Consider the following 25,438-nt stretch of genomic DNA (forward strand, 5'->3'; position numbering starts at 1 on the left):
AAATCGCTGTTGTGATGCCAGTCCAGCTTGGAGCTGCTTCAGTTTTTCAGCACGGTCACTTCCTGTTAGCTTGTTGTATGTGTTAGCATGTTTAGTCTGGTAGTGTCTCTTTACGTCAAAATCCTTAAACAAGGCAACCATCTCATTACAAATTAGACAAGCACAATTGCCTTGATTTTCAGAAAAGAAGTATTGTAATTCCCATCTCTCTTGAAAGCGGCGGCCCTCACTGTAAACTTTCCTCGTTTTCTTTGCAGTGGCCATGGCAGAAATGAATGGAGAGGGGTTCGCTGCACCGAGGCAGAGACTGATAGTATTAAAGTGGTGCTGCCACCATTTGGTGAAAGGAGGAATTACAGTTTCAAGTTTTATGATTTATTTATTCTGTTTCACAGTGCAGGCGGGCCATAAATAATACATTATAAGACCGAAGCTGCGGGCCGTATGAAATCTGGCCGCGGGCCGTGATTGGCCCCCGGGCCGGACTTTGGACATGCCTGCCTTAGAGAATAGTTTGCGGCTGATAACTAGCTTTCCCAGGTCAATTGAACGCCGCACGGTTCACTTCATTGATTTGTTTCATTTGTAAACAAATCAACAACCTCATCGTTTGTTTATATTCATGTATTATTTATTTAATGCTAACAGTTAAATAGTCATTCCGAATGTTATTGTTTTGCCGTTAAATATAAACGCTACTGGGTTTTTTTTTTTTTCATAAACAAAACGTGATTCAAACACTGCCTTAACTTCTTACTCAACCAATAAGTTTATTTCTGGCTTGTTTAACACTGTCAACAATTTATCTTTGTCAAAATAACATACTTCGTTCTTCCTGATTCGTCCTCATTAAAAACTCTTCTTTAAAGGACAGTTAGAGGTTGGTTGGATGTATGCAGCGACATTTTTTTTTTTTTTTTTTTTCCGTGTTCCAGTCATGTTGGGCAACCACGAAATCACGGCAGCCTGCTAGCCGTGATTTGTTTCGTCATGACCCAATAAGCGGCGTATATAAAGAGTCTAAATGAGAGGAGGAAAATGTATTAAGGTTGAAGCGCCTTCTCCCCGCAGCTCCAGCTGTCAGTTAACACAACACCACAGACGCTAGCTGCAATTAACGGCTAGCAGCAGCGGCTAGCAGCGCGGAGCTCAGCGCATCACTTCGCTTCATTAAAACAACCCCGTTTTTGTTTGTTTTTTTTTATTATTTTTACCTCAACGCCGTCTTCATCTTCCAAGTCGACGCGGCTGTTTCTTCCTCAGACATCTCTCTTCACGTGTCCAACGCGTCCGTTGTTGATGAAGAATCTCTACAGCCTCTTTCTTTTCCTCTCTGGCAGGGAAGAGTAGCAGGAAGCTACCGCTTCCTCCCCATCAAACGATACAGAACAAATTGTTCGACCGCGTGAAAAATAAACAGGGGGAAAATAAGAGTTTATTTGTTGTTAGGAATCATTGTGCTTACTCACTTTACGGAGAGTCAAAGTTATTGAATTACATCAAGTTCCCCTTCAAAGGTTGCCCTTTCCAAGCTGATGATGAAACGTTTTAACATTTAACGATGCTGAGAGTATGGATTCACAAGCAAAAAAAAAAAAAAAAGCTGCACATAATCACTATTGAAGTTGCTGCAAACCTTCAGGGAATGTTTCAAGAATATTCAAACTATTAAAAGTTTTTACAGAAAACGTTCCCCTGTAGAGCTACAGTCACACTGTCAATGTTACACCCAACATCCTTTGCAAAATATCCCCTGAAGGTTGCAACGTAAAGCTAGAGAAAGATTTCTTTTGATGGTTATGTGGTGAAACCTTTAGTTTCCTTTAGAAAACCATGACAGAACATTTCCTGGAGATCACACAGTCAATACTGAAAACAGTCTGAGAATAATTCCTGTTAGACCTTAGAAGGTTGCACCATCAATGTTTATATAGGGAGTAGTGGCACTGGTGGCTAACCTTAGGAACTAAGAATAACATTCCTTAATGACCCCCTGCAGTTACCACTATTAAATAGTAAATTACCTACACTAGTATAGCACTTTTCTCAAGTCTAGAAACTAGAAAGCTCTGTATACAACAGTCGTTCACTCACTTAAACACACAATTGGAGGTAAGCAACATTGCAGCCTCTAGGGCAGATTGACGGAAACGAGGCTGCTGTCCAATCGGCGCCACTGGGCCCTCTGGCCACTGCTGCTTTGAGAAAGTAGAACATTATAAAAGAATATTTAGAGGTTTATTGAAAGTTCACCAAAGGTTACATTATGAATGTTAAAACTAACCGACAACCTTTAGGAATGGTTTCCTGAAGGTTACATTGTGAAAGTTGTGGTTAACCATATGGAAACTTTTAGAGGATGTTCTTTGGTTGTTCCGTCTATATTGGAACTAAAAGTTTCAGAAACCTTTCATAAATGCATCTTTGATTCTCTGATGCTTAGAACATGGGTAGCCTTTATCTACTAATCTTAATGTTTGGGTAAGTCTTCTTTAAAGCCTTCACTATCTCTATTCTTATTGAATTATCGCGTTTTCTGAGCCCACTGTCTCAGTCTTAAAACTCAGCCATGCAATAATTATGTCTCCCAGGGAACAAACGGTACAGCAGAGGTGGGTTGTAAATCAGGAAGAAACTGTTTGCACTCCTGTGTTGAGCTGCTTTGGTTGACTGACTTGATAGCATCAGAGTAAAAAGACTTCATTCTTTTCTACTGATGCAAAAAAAAAAAACAACAGCAACAAACAAACTGAGTGTTATAAAATGCTTTATTACAAAATTGTGAACAATGCTAAAGCAAAATTATCTTTCAGACCCATTATATCCCAACCAAGTTGCATAATTGTTTTGTTGAGGGGAAACGTGGTTTGCATAGAGTATTTTGTGAATACTTGAAAAAGGCTTTAAAGAATCCTGTACAATAAGTGTTCTGAACAAATCAACACTGACAGCTTGTACAAACAATACAAAACATCTGAAAATGAAAATATCAATCGCAATTCAAGGCACATCAGTTTGTTAGACGCCTAAAGTAAACTTCCACAAAAAACAAGACAAAAAAGCTTCAGACATTTTAAAATATCTAATACAGAATTACCACAAAAGGTGATCAGTTCTGTTTAGTGTATCAAGACAACTTAGATTAACAGCTGCAGTTATTGTGCTTTATGATAAAGTGTTGCTCATTCTTTGCTATATAAATGTACTTTTTTTTTTTCAAGACTTGTGCACACACAAAAAAAAGTGAACATGTGTGCCAAAAACAAAAGCAGGAGGTTTTATTCAAACTCTCATAGCATGCTAGGAAGAGCAAACAAATGGCTTTTCGGCCACATAAAGTAGCACAAGGCTGTTTAATAGATGTTATATCTTAATGCAATCTAGAATGACTTGAATGAGTCAAATCAGAAACTTGCTCCCTAAATTTCAACTCAAATATGCATTATGGATTAAACAGAGTGTGGATGAAATATCTTTGGCAGAACTCTAGACTGCTACAACACAAAATGAAACAAATATCAGCATTTCTCTTTCGCTTCATGTAGTACAGAATATCAAACGGAAGCAACGCAACTTATATTCCATCTGCACTGAGCAAATATCTCTGCTGTACTTGTAACAACTCCTTAGGTTTATGTGCTTATCCAAGCAAAGCAGAAGTAATTGTGATAATAAAATATTCAGTATAAAGATATAAAAATGTTCTTTAATTCAATTTAACTTAATGTGGTCTAGATCTAGAAAAGTCCACACATAATTACCCTCACATGATATGAAATCTAACCTCTGATCAATATATAAATATGCATATTTCAAGAATTCTTTATCATAATCCCTAAAATATATTTCAAATTAACAGTCCCACCTTTTATATTATATCAGAACAGCAATCGCTACAGACAGGACATATGAGGGAGAAACTTTGCCCATATATAGACGTGGGGCAGTGTAATCGTTGCTTTGATGAAGCATATGTCTGTCCATTCATCGTCCCCATGAACAGCTGGGCAGAACCAGCACCAAGCAGAGGACTGATAGCTCGTCTCTTACTGATACCAGGGGGTCTTTCTGACCCAGTGGAGGGTGAAACCTGCATCTGTCCGGATCTTAATGGAGGCCGCCTCCGCCTCTCTGACAGTCTCCTTCACAGACTGCATCAGGTTCTGGGCGTTGTGGACCAACATTTCAGTCGCCTGAAGCACAAAGAATAAAAAGAGATTCAATGATGAGGGAGGTTTTAAGTGATGACTTTGCAAAAGATTCACAAACATTTTTCCAGTTGATTCCATGCCCAAATTTCCAGACATCACAACCTAATAGTCAGTTTTAATTATCACTATGGACATACTTCATACTTCAGATTTTCAAACAGAGGTTTTGCATGTTAAATCTGTAACCACCACAGATTATAAAGATGAACAAATGGACAGAAGGATGAAAAATGAATGAATGCACAAAAGATAAAATGGACAGGGGTGATAGATTTAAGGAAAATGGAGAAATGGATGGAGAGATGGATGAACAGAGAGATAATGGAGGGAGATTTGGATTGATAAATGGATGGATATACAGATAGAGGAGTGGACCAATGAGTGAATTGACAGATACTGATTAATAAACAAATGGGCCACATGGATGGATAAACTGATGGATTAAAAGATGCATTGACAAATAAATTGACAGAACAGGAAAAAAAATGGAAAAATTGACAATTTAAGAAAAAAAGATGGATGACAGGAGGGACACAGGGATACAAACGGGAAAGATGCACAGGCGAATGGATAAAGAGATAATTCAATAGGATAAATAAACGGGTAGTTGAATTGATGGATTAACAAATAGACTGATAAATAGATGGTTGGATGGTTAACCAGATAATGAGATGGACAAAGAAGGATAAATGAACATTTTTGCTTTCCATATGGATCTAGACATGAGAAACAAACTCCATACTTTTCTAGACTGCATGGGGACCATATCCATATTAAGATAATATTAGGAAGTCAATAAATATTCTCACCTGCTCAGACTCCTCTTCACTGATGTTGGTACGGCCCAACATGGTGGCCTTGACAGTGGACAGGATTTTGAGCTGAGTGCTGATGGTGGGAATGCGCTCACACACCTGAAATGAGGTCAAAGTGTCAAAATACAGTACATAACTTTTTTAAAATTAAGACATTATCAGTTTGTAACTTAATGGTTTCTTTTACGGACCTGGAGAAGGTTGGTCCTGATTCGTTTGTCTGTACACTGCTTGGCCACTTCCTTCGCCAGCCGTGTGACTTCGTCAGAGGCTTTGGCGATGTCCTTGGCGCACTGGATCAGGGCGCGTTTGTTTCCGCTGCCTCCACGCACCAAACGGGACATCTCTGCCATGAGCAGGGCCATTCGCTTGGCAGCGCCGATGATGTCGTTTCCCTGTGAGGATCAACAGAATCAGCAAGTGCTTGAAAGCGTATTTGTTCTGTCTACCCCAGAAAACTGACATGATGAACACAATGTCCTTCTCTATGAACTTCATTTAGAAATCCACAACAGTTACAGATGTCTATGCAATTTGGAGAGGCTTTACTTACTTTCTAAACTGTAACCACAATGGAACAATCTTAGGTTAATACATTATTAGGTTTTTCAGAGTTTTTCGAATCTCCCCCTCTGGACCTAATGCTTTAGAAAGAGATTCCCTTGACCCAGTTCAATGAAGGTGTAGCAATGACAATGAGATTTCCTGCTGTGCAAATGGCAGTTGGCAGATTAACAGGCTACAGACGACTTGCATTTCACCTTCTAGTGTTACGTTTTCAATGCATTAACACTCAGAAGGTAGAAGCCATTATAACAGTTAAAAAAACTAACTCTTGTTTGCATTCTTGGACAAGAGACTGAGCTAATGCATGTTGTTTCCTCCAGGTACTAACAAGTCCAATTTGGTGCAACTTTCAATTGCACATATATAAAAAATTTTGATAATGGCCCAGTTGCACATTGACCTGTGCTGTAAACTTTGTTTTAGTGAGCCCTTACTTTGCTGGACCATTTGCGAGCTTCGTCGTGAAGCTGCCTAGCAGCCACCATCATGGGCTCATTGACTTTCTCTCCAGCTTTGTGCTCTGGGAACTCCTCGTCTTTCTCCTCAGGAGGAGGAGGTCTGGGTGGAGGAACTTCTCCCTCTGGAAGAGGAGGCTTGGGAGGTGCTGCTTCATCATTGAGCTGTACAGGTAAAGTAATTTGACAGGTAAAGCACACAAGCGTTTGGACACTTTGGTTGACTTGTGTTATTTCTAAGTCGTGGTCGTTTATGTTCTTACGCTGAGCTGATCCAGCTCCGGAGGTGGTGGTGGGAAGTCTGGCTCTTGAGGCTGGAAGGCCTCCCTAACCTTTGCTACAGCTCCAAGAATCTTATAACCCGAATCCAAAAATCCCTTCTGAAGATCTGCAAAATAAAAAAAATTATTTTTACTCTTCACAGGGTTTCAAACACAACCCAAAAAGAAATCCTTCTCATTAGCAACCGTTACTTACTTGGATCCTGGATATTTCCAGCCACAGCCTTTGCATTCATCACCATGGGAGAAATCGTCCGGCTCAGTTCATCTGATGCAGCTTTCACTATTTCTCTGAATTTTGGATCTTCGGAGTTCTCCACCTCTCGTTTTGCCACCAGAAGGATGCGGTTGGCTCTTCGGGCAATGCTGGTGGCACCAGCCACCAGCATCTGAGGCTGGTGATTGTTCATGGCAACGCGGCATTTATCCAAGTCCTTCTTTATGGCCTCCTCAGAGGCGTCCAGCAGAGATTTGGTATCAATGGCCTCATCGACCAAAACTGGTAAAGCACAGAAGACCGATCAGTAACTTGAAGGTTTGTTTAGTGGAAAACTATAAATACCACTAAAACTTTTGCACATTTCCTAGTAACCACAAATTACACCTCTTGGAGATTTTGTGTGATAAATCACCGCAGGGCAGCACACAATTGTGAAGTGGAAGGAAAATGCTACACAGTTTTCAAATAGAAAAACAACCTGAAAAGTTTGGCATACAGTTTTATAAAGACCTTTGTTACTTTGACTCCCCTAAATAAAATCCGGTGTAAAAGTTTCCCAGAAGTCACCAAATTCACCAATAGTAAAAAGTAAAAGTGTTCTGTGAAAGCTCCAAAGGTTTGTTTGAGAACCTTAATGATTAGGAGGCCTATTGTAACTCTGGAGGACCTGCAGAACTCCACAACTCAGGTGGGAGAATCTATTAAGACAAAAGTTGGTCAGACAATCTAATAATCTGGAATTTCTGAAAGCGTGGCAAGAAAAATGCCACTATTGAAAGAAAACACCATTAAAAATACAGTTGGCGCAACAGTGGAGTGTTTGACACCAAAGATTCAATTTCACTCGATGTGCAAACCAGGTAGAGATATACTGAAACACCTGCAGTTTAAATTGCAGTGAAATGTGGTCCAACAAAGAACTTGGAGTAGCTGAATACACCACACCTTTCAGCTTTGTATTTACATAGTCATGTATTGCTTTCCCTCTTTTCCTCTGTAATGTGTTTCTCTATCACATTACTCAGGAAAGCTTCTAGTTGTAATGTGACAAAATGTGGGAAAAGTCCAGTGGTGTGAATACTTTTGCAGCTTACCAGTCATCTTTTCCACATTGTCAATCCACTGATTCTTCATGGTCTCAAAATGTTCATATGCTGCTTGGTTGCCAGGGTTTCTCAGCAGAATGCGAGCAGCAGACACCACCTAAAAAAAACGATGAACTAGTTATAACTAACAGAAGTGAGAAACTCTTGAACCGTTTCTGTGGCTTTTGTTTCAGGGGGGTGGTCAAACCGGAACAGAAAACCACTCAACCTTGACCTACTTGTGGTGTTAGATCTCTGGTTGACTTGACGGCAGCCTGGATTCCCTCCACTGTACTCTTGTTCGCAGTGCCGACTGCGGCCGCCTTCTCGGCCGTGGCGCCGAGCCTATTGGCGTGGTTCTCAAAGTTGGAGGCTCTGTCCTCAAAGACCTACACATTCAAAGTAAAGTTGGGACTCAAAAGTACTGACAGAAAGAATACAGCACTCTGCAGATTAATATCCCAGTGACCTCATCTCTGTTGGGAGCGTCGAGGGGCGCTGTAGCAGCCACTGCCAGCAACTTGATGGGGGTGGTGGTGTCACTGAAGATGTCAGACACTTCCTGAGTCATTGCCTCCTGCATCTTTCCTTTCAGGTCCTGAGAGAAGGACGAACACATATTACAGCAAACTAGCGACCTCATGAAATATTTGTTGATTTTAAAACATGCCATTTCTTAGTTTTTATGAAGTAATATAAAAAATATTTAAATATAACCCAGTTTGCAAAAATTGGTTGTAGTGCAACTGCAGTGAGACAAATGAACATCCTTAGACATTTTATTCAGATATTATGAAGAAATATTTGGAAATATTTCTTAAAAATTAGAAGTTTAGCATTAGTTTGGTTGACTTGTTCTTCTTGTTATCTTAAGTAACAAGCAGAACTGAAAAATGACATGAAACATGTACATTTCCAGAGCAAGTATGAGAAAGCACTAGATTTTACTTTATAAACCAAAAAATATCAAGATATATTTTACCATCTATGCCACTGAAATTACACCATTACATTTTCTAGAAACACAACAATACATTACAAGCCTGAAATTTCCCAGAAATCCAAAATAACCACTTTTATTTCTTCTGCCACAAACAACCAGCAGAGGGAGCCATTTAATCATGTATATCCTAAGCTCTCCCTCTGAAGCTTGGAGCTTTCATTGAGAGCTGCTGGTGGCGTGTGAGTAGCAGTCTTACTTTCAAGGCTTCCTGGAGCTGCTGAGCCACAGCGCGTGCCTGCGGGGAGTCCCCTTCGCCACGGGCGGCCAAGTCAGCCAGCTGCGCCATGAGCTGCTCCACCTGCTCGCACTTCCCCATCAGCTCCTGCCTGTACGGGCCCTGCAGAGCGTTGGCCAGCCGGCGGCCCTCGGCCACCAGCCCACGGATGGCTGCCTGGCCTGAAAGCATAGAACACATAGGAAACATTTTACAGGCTTGAATGCAGATGATTATCTTTGAAACAGAACTGATAAAAAAGCAAACAGAAGTTCCTTGTTTTTTTTTCTGTGCCACCAAAACAGCAAATTTCTGTTCTTGATTTGTGCTGCATCATAACACTTATTTCCTTTGTAGCTAGACCAGTTTACTTCCTGCAGGCTAATGCATAACTACAATACAAATCTATTGTTCCACATAAAATTCTAGAAAATGTAAAAACAATGCCAAAAGCATTGCAGACTTTTTTACATTTTGCACAAAATTAAATTACTATTACACTATTATTGTTATTATTTAAGTAACAGATTACAAAATAGTTAAAAGGATACATGATTTTTGTTTACAAATAATCTGCAAAACTTCCCATTTGTATCAATTTACTCTTATCCCCAGAAATAAAATTCAATGCAACCAACTTTCTTCAGTTGTCACCTACTTGGTAAATAGTGTCCAGCCTAGTATAATTTATTCTGAGTATACATACTGAGCTCTAAATGCTAAATGTAACAATATTTACCAATACTATTCTATGTTAAAAAATTTTAATATTGTGCAGCCTTAATCAAAATACACGATTCTGGTAGAACACATGACGGAAGCTCCGTAAGACTCAAAGCTGCGATGGAGGTTCATCTTTCAGCAGGACAATGACTGTAAACATACAGCTGGAGCAACAATGAGTGGTTTACATCAAACCACGAAGATGGCACAATCAAAGCCCAGACCTAAAGCTAATTGAGAATCTGAGGCAAGACTTGCAGATGATTGCCATCCAATCTGACTAACCTATTTTGATAACAAGAAGGACAAATATATCTCTGCAAAGCAGGTGGCATACTCAAAAAGCACCTGCAGCAGTAATTTCAGCTAAAGGTTATTTTAGAAAGTTTTGAAGAAGGGGGGATGGAAACAAATGAACACTGAAAACTGTTTTTAGCTGTAAAAAACATGCATGGTTTTTCTTCAACTTTGTGTTGATCTATTACATAAAATCCCATTCAAACTACCGTTTATTGTTGTAACATGATCAAGTTAAAAAAAAAATATATATATATATATATATATATATATATATATATATATATATATATATATATAACAATAATAAGAGGTGTGGATATTTATGCACCCGAATCACTAATATTTCAACATTATTTGCCACTTGTAAACATCTTGAGGCAAAAGATGAAGTATGTGCTCTTTATTTGAACTATGAGAGAAAAGATAAAGCTCAAAAAAACCAATTTGTTTTACAAATAGTCCAACTTAAAGTACAAAGCAAATAGGAAATGTGGAGCAACAAGAGTGTGACAAGTTACATTTTCTCCGCTGTCAGAAAGAAGCATGAAAATAAGATACAAATTAGGTAGAGCTATGAAAATGTTTCAATGTATTCAAAAGCCTAAAAGCAAACAGAGCAAAAGTCATCAAATGATCAAATCCCTTTTATTGTAACTCTCTATGATCAAATGATTGTGTGTGTGCTAAGTACACACTCAATAACATTTATTTGATTTAGTTTAGCTTTATTAATTGCCAAATTCACAATTATTAAAAGAAAGTCAAATTTGAATAAATGTAAAGGTAGAAATACAATGACTGGGCAAAAAATATTGATAATTTTGGTACACTTATTCCTGAAGTAACTTCCACTATATCATGTTTTTTTCCACCTCAGGCTCCAGCTGCTTTTGTAAACACATAAAAATGTTGTCCACATTTTTGTGGAGCCCTGCCAGAAACCAAAGGACAACACAGCAGGGATGGGAGAACATGTTCTGCATGAGGTCACCAGAGGAGTGGAAGGAATGTGCTTGAGTGTGAAAGAGACAAAGAAGTTTAGGAGGATGGATGCCAGACTCACCCACACCGCTGTCGTCCACGGTGGGGTTGTCAATCCAGCGCTGCGCCTGCTCTGTCTTCCCCTCCAGGTGGACGGCGGCCTTCGCAGGCCGGCTGTTGGCCACAGCCTTGTTGGTCTTTGACTGCAGGTTCTGCAGGGCTGTTGCTATCTGCTTGGCCAAAGCTCGGGCCTCAGGAGTGTCACCTTTACCCCTATAAAGAGACACATTTATTATAAAGATATGGCTGAAACAAAATCTATGTAATAGGCAACATTTTCCAATATGAATGTAAAGATTCCTTATCAACTTATGGCAGACATTGCTATGGTAGACTGTTCTAAAAATTTCACTGTTGTGTCTTTGCGCAACAAGAATACAATAAGTCCAAGTCTATATGAAACGTGCAAACAGAAACCAACAACCAACAAGGAATGAAGAAAGGAAAGACCAGAAAGGAATGAAAAAGGACAAGAAAGAAAAGCATGGACAGAAAAATTAAGGAAAGAAAGGAAAAAAACACTAGAAAAGAAGGCAATCGAAGGACAGAATGAAGGATAGAAGGATAGTAAAGAAAAAGAGGAAAAGAGGAATGACAGCAGAAAAATGACAAAACAAAATGAGAGAGGAAGGACACAAGAGATGAAGGAAGAAAGTGAAAATTGAAGGACACTAGGATAAAAAGTACAAATAAGGAATTAGAGAAGAAAGTGTGCAATGAAGTCCACTTTATTTAAAAAAACATCTAATTTTCCCAAAGTCCTGCACACAAATAAGACAGATAAAAGAGATAACTGAAAGAATAAGGAAGAACACAAGACAAAAGAAGAAAAAAAGGAAGGAAAAATACAAGGAAGGAAGAGATGACGAAAGAGAGGACAGTAAATATTTAAGTAATGACGCAGAAAATTAGTTCTGTACCTTATAATCCCATTTTACTTTCTGTGCTTAACCAGAGCTGGAAACACTGATATCAAGTTCCTAACTTTTACAGACAGTGTAGGAAGCCTGTCTACAAATGCAGGAATTATTTAACCTCTGGAAGAAAGTATGTGAGGAGCTGTAACTGTGTATGAAAATAGACCAACTGGGTTTACTGAGACAGATATAAGCCCAGAGTAACTCACTGTCTTCTGAGTTCAGACAGCTTGGCAGTCATGGCGGCCAGCTCTCCAGCAGAGCGCAAAATCTCTTCTCTTTCTTTGGGATCCTCACACATGTCTGCAATCTTTCTGGCCTCATTGAGGAGGGCCTTGATATTCTCCTCTCCCTCTGGGCTGCCATGAGGGTCTGCAAGCCAGCTCTGTGCAAAGACACCAAACCATTCGAACACAGTGAAGAGATTGTCTGAATCTCCGTTTTGTGGACTCAGATCTGCTGACTCACTTGTGCAGCGTCGATCCTTTTGGCGATGGCCTGCTTGGAGTTGGTCATGGCCTCGAGTTTGCGAGCAGCATTGCCAGCCTTGCCGGCCAGAACGTCGAGCCCCTGGGAAACCTGCTGTGCCTTCTGCATGGCAGCCGGGGATGCTCCTTGACCTCTGGTGGGGGTAAAAAGTGAAATATCATTGAGCTTTTACACTACCAATGTTGTCTGTTTAACCAGTGACCGACCAGTGTTTAAGCCTCATAGTCTGGTTTTAGAATAGAACGCAGATCCTTGCAAAAGCACAAAAATTGTACTTAACTGTACCCCTACTACAACATATTTTTACTTTATGACAATAATGTATATAAATAATTATAAAACATTAGCAAAAACTCTAGGTGTCTGTGTCTGGTGAACTTCTAATTAAAACAAGCCTATTTTTCATTCAGTGAAGTTACTCACAGTCGATTGAGTATTCAGATATTTTACTCAACTAAGAGTAGCGATACTTCATAGTAAAGTGACTCAAGTAAAAGTAAAAAGTACAGCGTAGTAAAAATACTCCAAAAAGTTCTTCTTTGTAACTAGTTACTACCCAATTCTGAGCATAACCCACTATTTTTCAGTATTTTAATGGGATTTTATAAGAAAGATCAGCACAGGAAGATATATGCCTGTCAATAATTTTTTTACAGATTAAAAATCTGCAAAATATTTAGTTTTTTTCACTATTCCAATTATTAATTGGAAACAACTAAAACAACTTTGTGTTTCAGTGAAAGTATGGATTATTCCTGTGTCTACCTTGCCCTCATCTCAGACACCTGGTCAGTCATCTGACCCAGAGTCTTGGCCGTTCCCAGGATGTCCCGGCGCTCCTTCCCAGCACAGAGCTCACCGACTTTCCCGGCTTCATCCAGGATCTGACGGACGGCCTGCTCGCCGGCGTCCCCTGTAGATCCAACAAATCAGAGTAAGATCCACCAATCATCTTCCTAGACGAGTCACAGGAGCAGGATGCGTTTTCTGTCTACCTGGTGGAGCGTTTGGATCCCTCAGCCAGCTTTTAGCCTGAGCCATCTTTGAATCAATCAGTCCCAGAGCCCTCTTCATGGCCTCAGTGTCCTTTAAATGGGAAAGAATAGAATTTATCTTCATTTCCAGAACAAACCTAGTATTTTTATTTTTCTGTCCTTGAATCATAATATGCTAATTGATAATTAAGAAATCTCTTTTTCAATCACAGGCTTTTTATTTTGAGCCTGTTAATTGATCAGTGTAAGTTCTTTATTGGTTAAACTGCTATTTTGTTTTTAGCAAAATAAACATTTGTTAAAATCCATACGACAAGCATCATTACCATCCATCAGGCAAAACAATTCAAACCATGCAGCTTGCTTTATGATCAACAGTCTGAACAGAGCATCATGTCAAAAAAAAGCTAAATGTTGTTCCATCTCTCTCAAAGTGGATGGAAATATAGTCCTTCCAACAGCCACAGATTCAACAATGAGACTTGCCATTGTTGAAGTCCAAACAAAGCAGAGTCCTGTTGGGAGTAAAAAGATAAGTTCTCTTTTTTTCTTGAGGAACAACAGAAATTGGGAAAACATATTTCTTCATATAGCAGCTTCGGTCTTCATTATTTAATCTCAGATGTAAATCAAAATTCTAACTGAGCGATTAAAAGGGTTCATATCAACGTTTCATAATTTGCACACACAGATTTCCAGAAATTGTAGTTGTATTTTAAGGAATAATTAAAGAAGTAACAATTTTATGGAATTTTTTTATTCTCCTGTTGGTGTCTTGTTTACGAAGGTTTCATATCTGGATTTTCAGACGAGAGAAAAAAGGGCAGATGGACAAACAAATGGAATGATGTGTGGACAAATGAATAGAAAGAGGATGGATGGAATAGATGAATGAGTGGACAAATTGCAGATGAGCAAATGGATGGATGGACTTATCGTCTGACTAAACCAGGGGCCAAAGGGACATCGGACCTTACAAAACCAAATATATATTTTTTTTTTTTTTTTTTTTTTACTTTATGATATATATATATATATATATATATATATAGAGAGAGATTTTTTTTTTTCTAAGTGGGCTACATATGTTGATTTTTCACATCATGGGCTCACCCAGGTGGCCTCATTCTACACCAAAGTTTTTCTATTTTTAAAAGTTAGATGATTCATCTTGTTCTAAACTCTGAAAATAGAAATTTATTGAAAGGTTAATTCCCTTAGCTTTCAAAATAAAACCAAACTTATATCTGTTTCTTGAATAATTTTATTTTGCCGACTCCTGGACCATACGGATTGATAAATGAATCGACTGTCAGGCAGAGAGACAGACGGATGGACGGATTGGTTAACATATGGACGCATGATGGACAGTCTGATGAATGGACGGACACGAACGCATGGATAATGAACATACAAATGAATGATACATAAACAGATGAATGGATAAAGTGATATATATATATATATATATATAGATAAACAGTTGGGAAAATGGATGTGTGCAATAAAAGAAACGAGTGATAGACATATAGATGGGTGGTAAGATGAGTGGATTAATATATGGATTAAATAATGAAATAAGAGAAGAAAAGTCTGGAAATAAAAATAGTTTTTCATACTCTATTCTCTCTTCATATTTTTTCCAGATCAAGCAGGAACCTGAATTTTAAAATAAAACTACCTAAATCTAGCATGTTTATATCAGCATCCTGTTTAGTGCAGAGCGTGAGGTAAAGGCAGGGTAAAAAAAAAAAAAAAAGGAAAAAAACAGGAAGTACAAACGTGTGAAGTGACAACGGAGTGTGGGCGTATTACTTCACTGCTCAAACATTCAGTTCACACAGCTGCTTTACTGATGTTACCTCTAAGGAGGCTGCCAGTTTGGAAAAAGCCACTTATGTAAACTTAAAACGCTGACAGGAATTTTTCTGCAATGCCACTGATTGCATGTCAAATTATACTCAAGTTGCATGATTTGTCACATGTGTGAGTGATAGATAGCATAAACGACAAGAAATGTGCATGTTTAGTGTTCATTTCCATGGAAACTGGGCAAATATTTGTTGGATTCAAATAGAAAGCTTTCTGTGTGCATATGCCATCAGGAGAAACCTGATATCCATGATAAGAAGATGTAAACCCTCGGAGAACTCTCCTTAATGACACCAAAATCAATACTGCATGACTCAGGTCAATCAATAAGGATGAGGCAGTGTTTAAGGGTCTCACATGTTGATACAAACTCTTGATACAGAGCAAAAAAAAAAACACTCCATATATCAACACGTCAGAAATTCAACCCTTAAACTCTAAACACTAAAACTAATGTCTCTTAAGTCTCATAGCTGTCTAACAACTGAAGCACACAGAGGCATCACAGAGCACAAAGCAGCTCACTCATCTGTCAGACATGCTGCTGCACAACCAGGGCGTGACAGAGGTGGGGGAGGGGCTTACCTTCTACAGGGGGTGAAGTGAGAACAAACAGTGAAAAGAAAGGAAGAACAACATAAATGCAAGCATTTAACTAAACATACCAAAGAGGAGCAAGGGAAAAAAATAAGAAGTGTCACCAAAGATGGAAGTGTTTCAGGAAAAACATTTTACAAAACTTTAAGATAGAAAAGCAGCAGGAAGCGCATTGATTATACAAGAAAAGGACTCTTGATTCACCACCTGCACAGATAACACATTTTAGACTTTTCTGCTACATTATGAATTATTAGTACAGCTCAATAAATTAGAATGTCAGTGAAAAATATACTTTGAGTTATATAATACAGAAAACCCCTACAATGCAAAGATTCACTACACACAATGTATTTCAAGCGTTGATGTTAATGATTCTGGCTTACAACTAATGAAAACCCAAAATCCAGCTTTTCCAACACTTTTAATAAAAGACTAATAAAAAAAGAGATTTTTAACAAAGAAATAGTGTGAGGAAAGGCTGCTGACTGCGCAGCTGTTCAGCAGACAGTCACTGAGACTCTCCGCAATGAGGACAAGCTACGTGTTTTCTGTAAAACTGCCAGATTTTTCCAGACTCTGCCTTCCAGACTTCTCAGTCCTTCCAAAATTCACTTTGAATTTAAGGCAAATATTTCTATAGTGAACAGCCTTTAAATACAGAATCTGGGGGAAAACAGACAGGGAAAAAAAGAACAGATACAAAGGAGGAAAGAAAGGATTTGAGGAAGAAAAGATACAAGGAAGGAAGGGTGGAAGCAAGAAAAACAAAGAAAAAAGGAAGGTAAGAAGAAAGGAAGGAAGGGACACATTTATAAAAATTTATAAAACTGGAAAAGCACACTTATTTATATATCATGTACAGTCTTTCCTTCGTGTGTGTTTCTCAGAATGAGAATCATAGTGAACTAATGTATTGAACAGATTGACCGTAATTAAACCTTTCCTTTTACAGTTAAGCTGTAAGCTCAGACTTGTTGGACCCACCTTATTGGCCCAGGCGTCTTCATCCCAGGATGTGAGCTGCAGCACTCTGATGATCTCATTTATCTCAGCGCTCATCTTCTCATAAGTGAAGTTTCGGTTCTTCAGGGCTTCCTCCACACCCTGGCTCCCAGATGTCTTGGTCGTCACAAAGATTTTTATACCTAACAGAGTAAAAAAACAAAAATCTCATCAACAAGAAACACAGAGCACAGAATAAACTTATGTCAAGACAAAAAAGTCGGTGTGGATACCTGAGATGAGGATGGGTAGCAGCTCTTTGACTGTATTCATGGAATTGACCAGCATCACACGATGCTCCTGATGTGTGAGCTCCTGCTGGCGCTCATCGATCATTTTTGCCATCTTTGTCATACCTGTAAAGTGGACAATTTGCAGACTTCCTAGTGACATTTTCTTTTGATTTTATTTTTAATTAATCAAATAGAACTCTGAAGTGTTAAAAACATGGGATGTCGTTTTATAACGTAACCCTACATCTAGGGCGGTTTGTCTCTATTCCCCAGTTTTCATGATGCTGCAGACTGACCTGGCCCCAGATTCTTTGTGTATGTGATCAAGTCCTCCATTGACTCCACCACCTCGGCCACGCTCAGATATTCCAAGATGCCTTTGCACACACGGATTATTTTACGGACCTGCGACAGTGAAGCGACAACAAAGGCTGATTCAGACACAATTCTGAAAAAGTACTGAGTATGTAAACATGACTGGTCCCTTTTCCCTGAACAGATTTTCTCTAATTATACTCTGACAAAGTTTCCTACTGACATTGTAACCACTTTGTCTGGAATCGCTTCAGTTTCACAGACTGCTGGAGTCACTGCTTTATTATCCAGCTGCATTGCAAAAACATGATGGCATCGCTGACTGATGACTCCTGCTGACTCCTGCAGACGTGTCAGAGTATTTGATATGTGATTCTAGAGCGCTGATCAGCAACTTCTCCCGGTCTGTTACTGTCCCTGCGCTGAAATGAAGGATGGGGCTGATAGATGTCACCCTTGTTTGATTCAGGGGTTTTCAGACAGAAATATGGAGAGGTCCTCAGACTTGTTTACTTACTTTTCAAGGGCTTTTTGAGGCAGATGCATACTCACCTTATTTAAAAGGCAAAACCAGCAAAGTTCTAATTTAAACTCAGCTCTTCAGAGAAGAAATTTATGATCATGAAATTTCCAGGACAGATTAATCAGGAAACCATCACACCATTAAATCTGAAATCTTTGCAATCCAAAGAGTAAATTTTACCCTCAGTGGATCTAAAAAAAAAAAAAAACTCATTGAGAGTCACAATTGTTGCCTGACCTTTTGAAACCAGACAATTTATAATTTTTGATAAATATCTGCAACAGGAAATCTGTCATTTTTAAACTGCCACTATATTTATATTTTTAGATTTCAAGATAAAACAAAACTTTTGTCAATTTTGTTTCATTGAATGTTGACATTTTTGGAAAATTATGTAATGAGAGGAAAAATAGATCTAAAAAAAAACACACTTTTACATTTAGTCTTATTCTGTTGTAGAAATCAATGCAACTATTAGAAAAAAACTGAAAACTGCTGAAATCTTCAGCAGCCATTATATAGCTACATTTAAAAGCATCAGTTATCTGTGGCTCCTGGGCTACAGGTTGTAAAGCCCTGCAAGTAGACAAACATGGAAAGGGCGAGGGCTTAAAGGTACTTGTGCAACCAAAGTAAAATACTAGACTAGATCTCCTCCCTGATTTTACTGAGAGAAGTGGGCCAGACAGTTGAAGTATAAAATTTTAAAAAAGAACAAACAAATGAATCAATACCTCTGCCTCATCAAAAGTGAGGAGCAGGTCAGATGTGCCAGACAGAATGCCTCGAGATCCATCGATGAGGTAATCCCGAGCAGGAACAGAGTACGGGTCGGCTTTCAGCATGGAGGCAGCTTGAACCAGCTTTGTGCAGGCATTCTCCACTCTGGGAAGCAGAACGTAATTGATATAATCACTAGTTGAAGGAAAGAAAAATGTTTAGGAAGAGGTAGCGCTGTTGGCAGCTCTCCAGAAACCTGATGAGTATCATCATCTGTCTGAGGAAACTTTGGTCCAAAATTGATGATGTTATTGTCTCTTCTTGCGTTGTTTTAATCTCATTCATGAAAATACAAAAATAAAAATGTAAAGCTCAGGAGTCGTCATCTAATCACCCTCTCTAAAAGTGCTAAAAACACACAAAAGAATCTACATGAATCTCAACTTAAATAAAAGAAAATGCAAAGACCTCTTGTCTTTATATTGCAGGAATAAAAAAGCATTTTCTCTAATTTTGTTTCCTCAGTTAACAATTGTGAATATGACTTTGGATGGATAAAAACAGTGTAATGGTTATTGAAGCCATCTTGATTGCATTCTTTCTATCTTACAAAGTTTTTGGAATACCAGGTACTCTTACAAGAAGGAAAGTTGTTTCACACCATTCACATCTGTTTCTCAAATTAGATAGAGATGGCAGGTATCATCATTGCAATATGAATATTGCAAAGAAGCAACTGGAATCCAATATATTTTACACAACAGTGAGATGTTTCATAAAATATTTCTGAAGCCATTTAAAAGTTCTGATGAAGTCATGGTTTTAGATGATGGAAGGAGTTTTGTTTGACCTTTTATACTTTGGGACACACACTCACACACACTCCCAAAAGAGTAAACTAAAAATTCTATGATTTTACATAAAGTTTCCCAAAAAATAAAAACAGTGACACCAGAGACAAAGATGATTCTTGATTACAAGAAATTACAAAAATCTCTTCACTTTGATTTGAAGTATTTCAAGAGCAGGCTTATGAAAACAAAACAAAAAAACTCAAGGTGGATATTCTGAATTGGTCTGTTCCAGTTTAACATCAGCCTGCAGTTATCATGAGCTGTTTACCAGTGTCCACGTATACATTGATTTTATTTAAAAAGTGCAGTTTTGAACTGTAGCAACACTATCCTTCTCTGGCTGTATGGAGCAGAGTAACTCCCCACTTGCTACAGTGCACTGCTGGTCAGCTGGCTGAAAGAAGGCTCACACCTTTCCCTCACTTGCAAAGAAATTACAAACTCGGACATTTTTCAGGTCACAAAAAACTACAGTTGGCAATAGATAATTATGTAACCACGACTCTATAGAGGATTTTATTTCAGCAATATTAACAATATGTTTGATGTCTTCTATTTTAAATGAAAGCAAGTAAATCATGCATACAGTTTATGTTAGATATTTGTATAAATACAGTGTAACCCTGCCACTTAGCTGAAGGTTATCATGCCATTAGAATCTCATAGCAGCCTATGCAGCTTGCAGAGGAATATAAATTATTCAAATAGTTCCCTCCTGGGTGCGATGTACCCAGTGATCCCCAGAGCAGGAAAATCTGCCAGCTCAGCTGAGTGATTCACTGTCATGCATGCCACCTGCATTGTACAAGCAGCATGTCTGTGCATGGAAACAGGCAACAAGCCAAGGACCTGCATGTGTTCCAGTTCCCACACTTCCTATTTCTGCCTAGAGCAAACCGTAGGAAAACGTAAACTTTATGAGCGTTTTCCACATTTCGAAGCCAAACAGAAAGGGCTTTGCTTGCTTTTGTCTCTTCTGGCTTTTATATACAGAGCAATGATGATTTTGAGACTGATGGGAGTCTCTGGAGTGTGAGCAAGAAGTATTTCTGCATGTACCACATAAAAATAAAAAAAAGCCATGCAATCCAGGCTTCGTCTAGCACTATATTTAGGAAGGAGAAGGGTTTGCATTCCAGCACATGTGCTGATGGATGACGACAGGGTGACGAAGTGACTTTGAGGCGCCAAAAGTGTTAAACCTGACGACCTGTGCGTGCCGATGAGTCTCATCCCTGACCTTGTCTCAGAAGCCCCCACTTTACAGCGTTTTCCTCATGTAAAACAAAAAAAGTGACTTTTATTTAAATGTACATAAAAATATAAAAGCAGCATCAGAAGCTAATGAATAATATGGCCTTCCTCCTGGAAGGTATAGCAACTCCTCGCTTATAAAAGTATTTCAGTAACACCAGAGCAAGACTCTGAGGCACTTAACATGCCACGTCTGACCTTTGTCTGGGCACAGCCAACCATTTCTGCAACAGATAAAGACAGAAAGGAAGCCAAAGAGAGGCTAGGATACCACACCAGAGAGAAGAGAATTAAGCATTATTTAATATTTCTGTGTCAATATGCTGCTTACTTGATAAAGGCTGGTGGCATATCCCTTTTCATGATCTGGTCCTCTGTTGTTTGCACGGTATCCTTTCCAACCTGTAGAACACAGATGCATTGTGAATTAACCTGCTGCAAATATTTTAAGTTAGATCAATAGCCCTTTAATCCTGCCACATTTTGGCAATCACAGTTTTTCCTAATCAAAGTAAGGTAAGAATAATTAAAAATCAAACTAAAAACATCTGTCTCGTCATTCGTTGTTTATTTCTAGCATAGACTTTTATTCTGAAAATTGTGAGGCAAACGCAATCCAGTGAAGTTGTGTAAACACAGAACGAAAATTAAAAACGGAGCCAACTAAAAGCAGTTTTATATTCTGAGAGTTAGTCTAAGGAAGTTGTTTGAAGACATTTAGCAGTATGTACAGTACAGACCAAAAGTTTGGACGCACCTTCTAATTCAATGGGTTTTCTTTATTTTCATGACTATTTATAAGCCAAGAAATCCCACTTATTAACCTGACAGGGCACACCTATGAAGTGAAAACCATTTCAGGTGACGACCTCTTGAAGCTCATCAAGAAAATGCAGAGTGTGTGCAAAGCAGTAATCACAGCAAAAGGTTGCTACTTTGAAGAAACTAGAATAAAAGGGCTATTTTCAGTTGTTTTACACTTTTTTGTTTAGTGCATATTTCCACATGTGTTTTTCATAGTTTTGATGCCTTCAGTGTGAATCTACAATGTCAATAGTCATGAAAATAAAGGAAACTCATTGAATTAAAAGGTGTGTCCAAACTTTTGGTCTGTACTGTAGATATTCCAGATAACAGATTCAACACTCTCCTGTAATATAGTCAACTGTCTGTTGTGTTTCCCTAACAAACATCTGAGACCTTCAAAGAACAACTGGATTTGAAGCTGAACAGAAATGGTTTAGATAAAAAAGTACACATGTGAACTACTACTTTCTAAATTGGTAACATCTGTAGACAAAAAGTTGCACTGGATTTTCTTTCCTTCCACTTCACAATTACGTTTTAATTTGTGCTGGTCTATCACATAAAAACCCAACAATATACACAAAAGCTAAATGTTAAATAGAATCTGAGAACAAACTGCTCTTCCACCAAGGAAAGATAAAGGGACAGAGTTATAATGTAAAGGGCAGCTGAGCACACATTCAGCTTCTCAAGGCCAAACTGTTCCATGATCTCACATCTGTGGAGACAACTCACCCAAGTTAACGGTTTGTGGTAGAGCTAACATGAGTCATACTATAACAATGATTGTGTTGGTATTAACGTAAATGAGCTCATTCTCACTAAAGATTAACTTGTTTCCATTTGCAATAATAAGACCAATATCTCTCATCATGTTTAACTTTAAAATTTTGGCGACCTGCTTGTACATTAGTGTCACATGTGTGTTTTAAGACATCAGTTTTGAAGCAATAAGTAGTTTGTATCAAAGTTGACCAAATCGCCCGTCTACAGCAGGAAATAGACCATTTCCTGCTGATCATTCAGGATGTCGTCTCTCTACTAATCTGAGAGTTGCCTGTTAATAAACAAGCCTCCAGCAGTAGCGGAGTCATTCCAGTTGGTTAACATGGAGGCAGTGTTGAAGCAGAGCAAGCATGCATTTCTCACCCTGTTTTCACCGCGCTTCAGGGACCCTGAGGAACCAGTGGGTCATAAATTAGGGCTAAAGCTTGTGCCAAACTAGAGCTCAACAGAAGAAGCTATCCCACTGACTCACCGTGATATTCCACTAATGAGTACTTCTAACCTAAAGTCAGAAACCACGACAACAACCTAAGTTGTTTTGGCAGATTTAACTGTTTAACTCCCAGTATGGGTGAGTATTTGAATATTTTAGTAATGTTTTCCGTCATTAAGAAACCATTTCTACGTTGAATTAGTGAGTAGATTTGCTGCAGAACATCTGATATTAGTTATCAAGAGTTCCTAAAATTAAAAACAACATACTCAAATGACAGAGGGCTGTTACTAAGAATGTATGCAAAACAAATCAAAGGGTAAAACTTAAATGCAACAAAAATAGAGCTTGAACTTTTGCTTATTTTGTCACGACTACCTCGAGCTTCAATGGATCTTATTGGGATTTTAAGGCAGACCAACACAAATTAGTGGTTAAATGTGAAGGTAAAGAAAATGGATCTTCCCACGTTTACTATGACCAACTTCACTGTCCCCACTGAAGAAGCGCATTCCCAAAGCATGATGCAGCCACTACCATGTTTCACCCTGTTTTCTGGCTTATTTGTAATAAAAGTTTCATCTTAATCATATCTGATCAAAGCACCTTCTTCCACATGTTCTGTGGCTCCTACTCAGCTTGTGACAGCCTAGAAAGACCGATGGCTTTTTGCTTCTCCCTCCACCATAAAGGCCAGTTTTGTGGTGTGCCTCTCCCTGTTGACAGGGTCTTCCACCTAAGAAGATCTACATGTTAGCGTTTATTCACTACGGTTTTCTCTAACAAACCTCTGAAGCCTTACTGACCACTGGTCGAGATTGACTTTACAAATTAGATATTTTTTAAAGGCTATCAGTTCCCCATGGTTTTATTTAGGGGTATTAGAATGCCCACCAGAATTAAGACAATTTTAAAATGCTATAAATCATGCATCTTTTTCTTTTCACTACCCCCATTTTTGCACCATTTAAGTTGCTGTTTTACAAAAGTTGCAAATACATTGAAGTGTACGATTGTTGCATTACAAAATGTAAAAGGTCAAGATGACTGAAAAGCTTTGCAAAGCACTTTAGAAATAATGACAAGATAAAGCAACACCTTGAGACAAACTGGCAATGCAATAGTCAAACCACACTAACTAGCTTTTTGACCTCAAAGCAGTGGTGACAAACTCAACTAAGATGCTTGCATTTTCTTATTTTCGGAACTGAGCTAAGATAGCACTATTTCCAGTCAAGCTCAGACATGATCTAAACTGCACACTGGAAAAAAAAAAGATTAATAGAGAACAAAACAGAAGGCTGAATGCAAGCTACGTTAATGAGTCATGTTTTCCCAATAGTATCATACAAGAACCTTTGAAACTGAACAAATCTGAGGCTCAGTGTGTTTTCAACAGGTCATCATCGTCTTCCTTTTCCTCTTTCCTTCACAGCCACTTCCTGTTGTCTGCAGAGCTATAACAGTCAGCAGCTGCGGCCCATTAGGATTTGAATTTTTAGCCGTTGTTGTCAAGCAGCATCTGAAGCTTTTTACTATTCTGAGCCTCTATCATGATTCCGGACCATGTACTCTAAATACCAAAAGCGGGTGACTTTGTCTTTATTAATAGTTCCACACATCCAAGAGGAGTATTTTTAAACTACAAGAGATATAACTAGTGAAGATGGGAAACTTTAAAGGGAGAGAAAGACCTGATGTAAGACACCACCCCAACCACACCAAAATACCATCTTCCCTGAATAGCATCAAGAAAAGGCAGCTGTTCACTTCCACCTTCTTAAAACCTTTCACAGACTCATCCTCTTGTTCCAAGCTGCCACAGTATCAATGGCTGTCAGTGTCATTTAGCATTTGTGCCTGGATTGGAAACACTGGCAGTCCTTTTACCACCCAAGTGTGCGAATGCAGAAACCCTGTGTTGTTGTGAAGTAGCTTGATAGAGTGGCTGCTCTTCTGGAACAGACTTGGCTTTGTTAACAGTGACCCATCCTTCTAAATAGAGAATAAAGGCCACAGTGACAACCTCAAGGCTGCCAGGAGGACACAGACTGCCTTTTTACATGTTGGGAAGCTTTGACACAATACTCTAATAGTCATGGTGACCACAACAATATATGATGGCAAGTTTTGTTACTAACAGTGAAAAGGATTGATTTTGTGTTTCTGGCTGCTGGTAAGATTTATGTCTTCAAAACTGAGGCAGTGATTTAAGGCTAAAGCAATTTTTCGGCTTAATCGTGATTAATCAATTATAAATTGTCAACAAATTTAATAACTGATTAACTGATAACTGGTACATGCATATTTAAAAATAAAATCTGAATAAGTTTGCTGAAAAAATCTAGTCAGAGCAATAATTAAGCCAAAACAGTACAGATTATATATACATTTTGGATTTCAGATAACAATTTTGTAAATATGTTTTACCCAAAACTCCTCAAGTGGCATAGTTTTAACTTCAAATTCACTAAAGGAATGTTACTACATTTTGGCAACAAGAATTTATTTTTATTATTATTTATTAATTTGCATCTTAATGTATTTCTAATATTTTATTTTTTATAAAAGGCTGAAGTGGTTAAATGAAAAATCTGTAAAATGTACCAAATTTTTTTTATCCGATTAATCGCCAGAATAATTGATTCCTAAAATAATCATTAGTTGCAGCCCTACGTACACTGATTATTACACTGCATCTTTTCATGTACCTTTAATCAACT

At 38.4% G+C, this 25,438-nt stretch overlaps 2 protein-coding genes across 2 annotated transcripts in view; both read right to left on the bottom strand.

The window, feature by feature from the left end:
* Positions 1-1,539, bottom strand: part of LOC116727188 (adenosine kinase-like) — a 177,618-nt gene extending 176,079 nt beyond the window's left edge. The window contains exon 1 of the mRNA XM_032574441.1: positions 1,215-1,539. Within this exon, the coding sequence (XP_032430332.1) occupies positions 1,215-1,267 (53 nt within the window). The 5' untranslated portion in view covers positions 1,268-1,539. The remainder of the gene's footprint in view (positions 1-1,214) is intronic.
* Positions 1,540-2,750: 1,211 nt separating this feature from the next.
* Positions 2,751-25,438, bottom strand: part of LOC116727171 (vinculin) — a 30,022-nt gene continuing 7,334 nt past the window's right edge. The window contains exons 2-21 of the mRNA XM_032574407.1: positions 21,021-21,091; positions 18,596-18,746; positions 17,320-17,428; positions 17,024-17,146; positions 16,773-16,933; positions 13,317-13,407; positions 13,087-13,234; positions 12,301-12,454; positions 12,042-12,217; positions 10,938-11,128; positions 8,834-9,033; positions 8,104-8,232; positions 7,874-8,023; positions 7,644-7,752; positions 6,526-6,828; positions 6,312-6,436; positions 6,028-6,213; positions 5,218-5,421; positions 5,021-5,125; positions 2,751-4,193 (exon numbers count right to left, since the gene is read on the bottom strand). Coding sequence (XP_032430298.1) covers positions 4,047-4,193; positions 5,021-5,125; positions 5,218-5,421; positions 6,028-6,213; positions 6,312-6,436; positions 6,526-6,828; positions 7,644-7,752; positions 7,874-8,023; positions 8,104-8,232; positions 8,834-9,033; positions 10,938-11,128; positions 12,042-12,217; positions 12,301-12,454; positions 13,087-13,234; positions 13,317-13,407; positions 16,773-16,933; positions 17,024-17,146; positions 17,320-17,428; positions 18,596-18,746; positions 21,021-21,091 — 3,033 coding nt within the window. The 3' untranslated portion in view covers positions 2,751-4,046. The remainder of the gene's footprint in view (positions 4,194-5,020; positions 5,126-5,217; positions 5,422-6,027; positions 6,214-6,311; positions 6,437-6,525; positions 6,829-7,643; positions 7,753-7,873; positions 8,024-8,103; positions 8,233-8,833; positions 9,034-10,937; positions 11,129-12,041; positions 12,218-12,300; positions 12,455-13,086; positions 13,235-13,316; positions 13,408-16,772; positions 16,934-17,023; positions 17,147-17,319; positions 17,429-18,595; positions 18,747-21,020; positions 21,092-25,438) is intronic.

Source organism: Xiphophorus hellerii, chromosome 10 (assembly GCF_003331165.1).
Source record: "Xiphophorus hellerii strain 12219 chromosome 10, Xiphophorus_hellerii-4.1, whole genome shotgun sequence".
In the NCBI taxonomy this organism is placed as follows: Eukaryota; Metazoa; Chordata; class Actinopteri; order Cyprinodontiformes; family Poeciliidae; genus Xiphophorus; species Xiphophorus hellerii.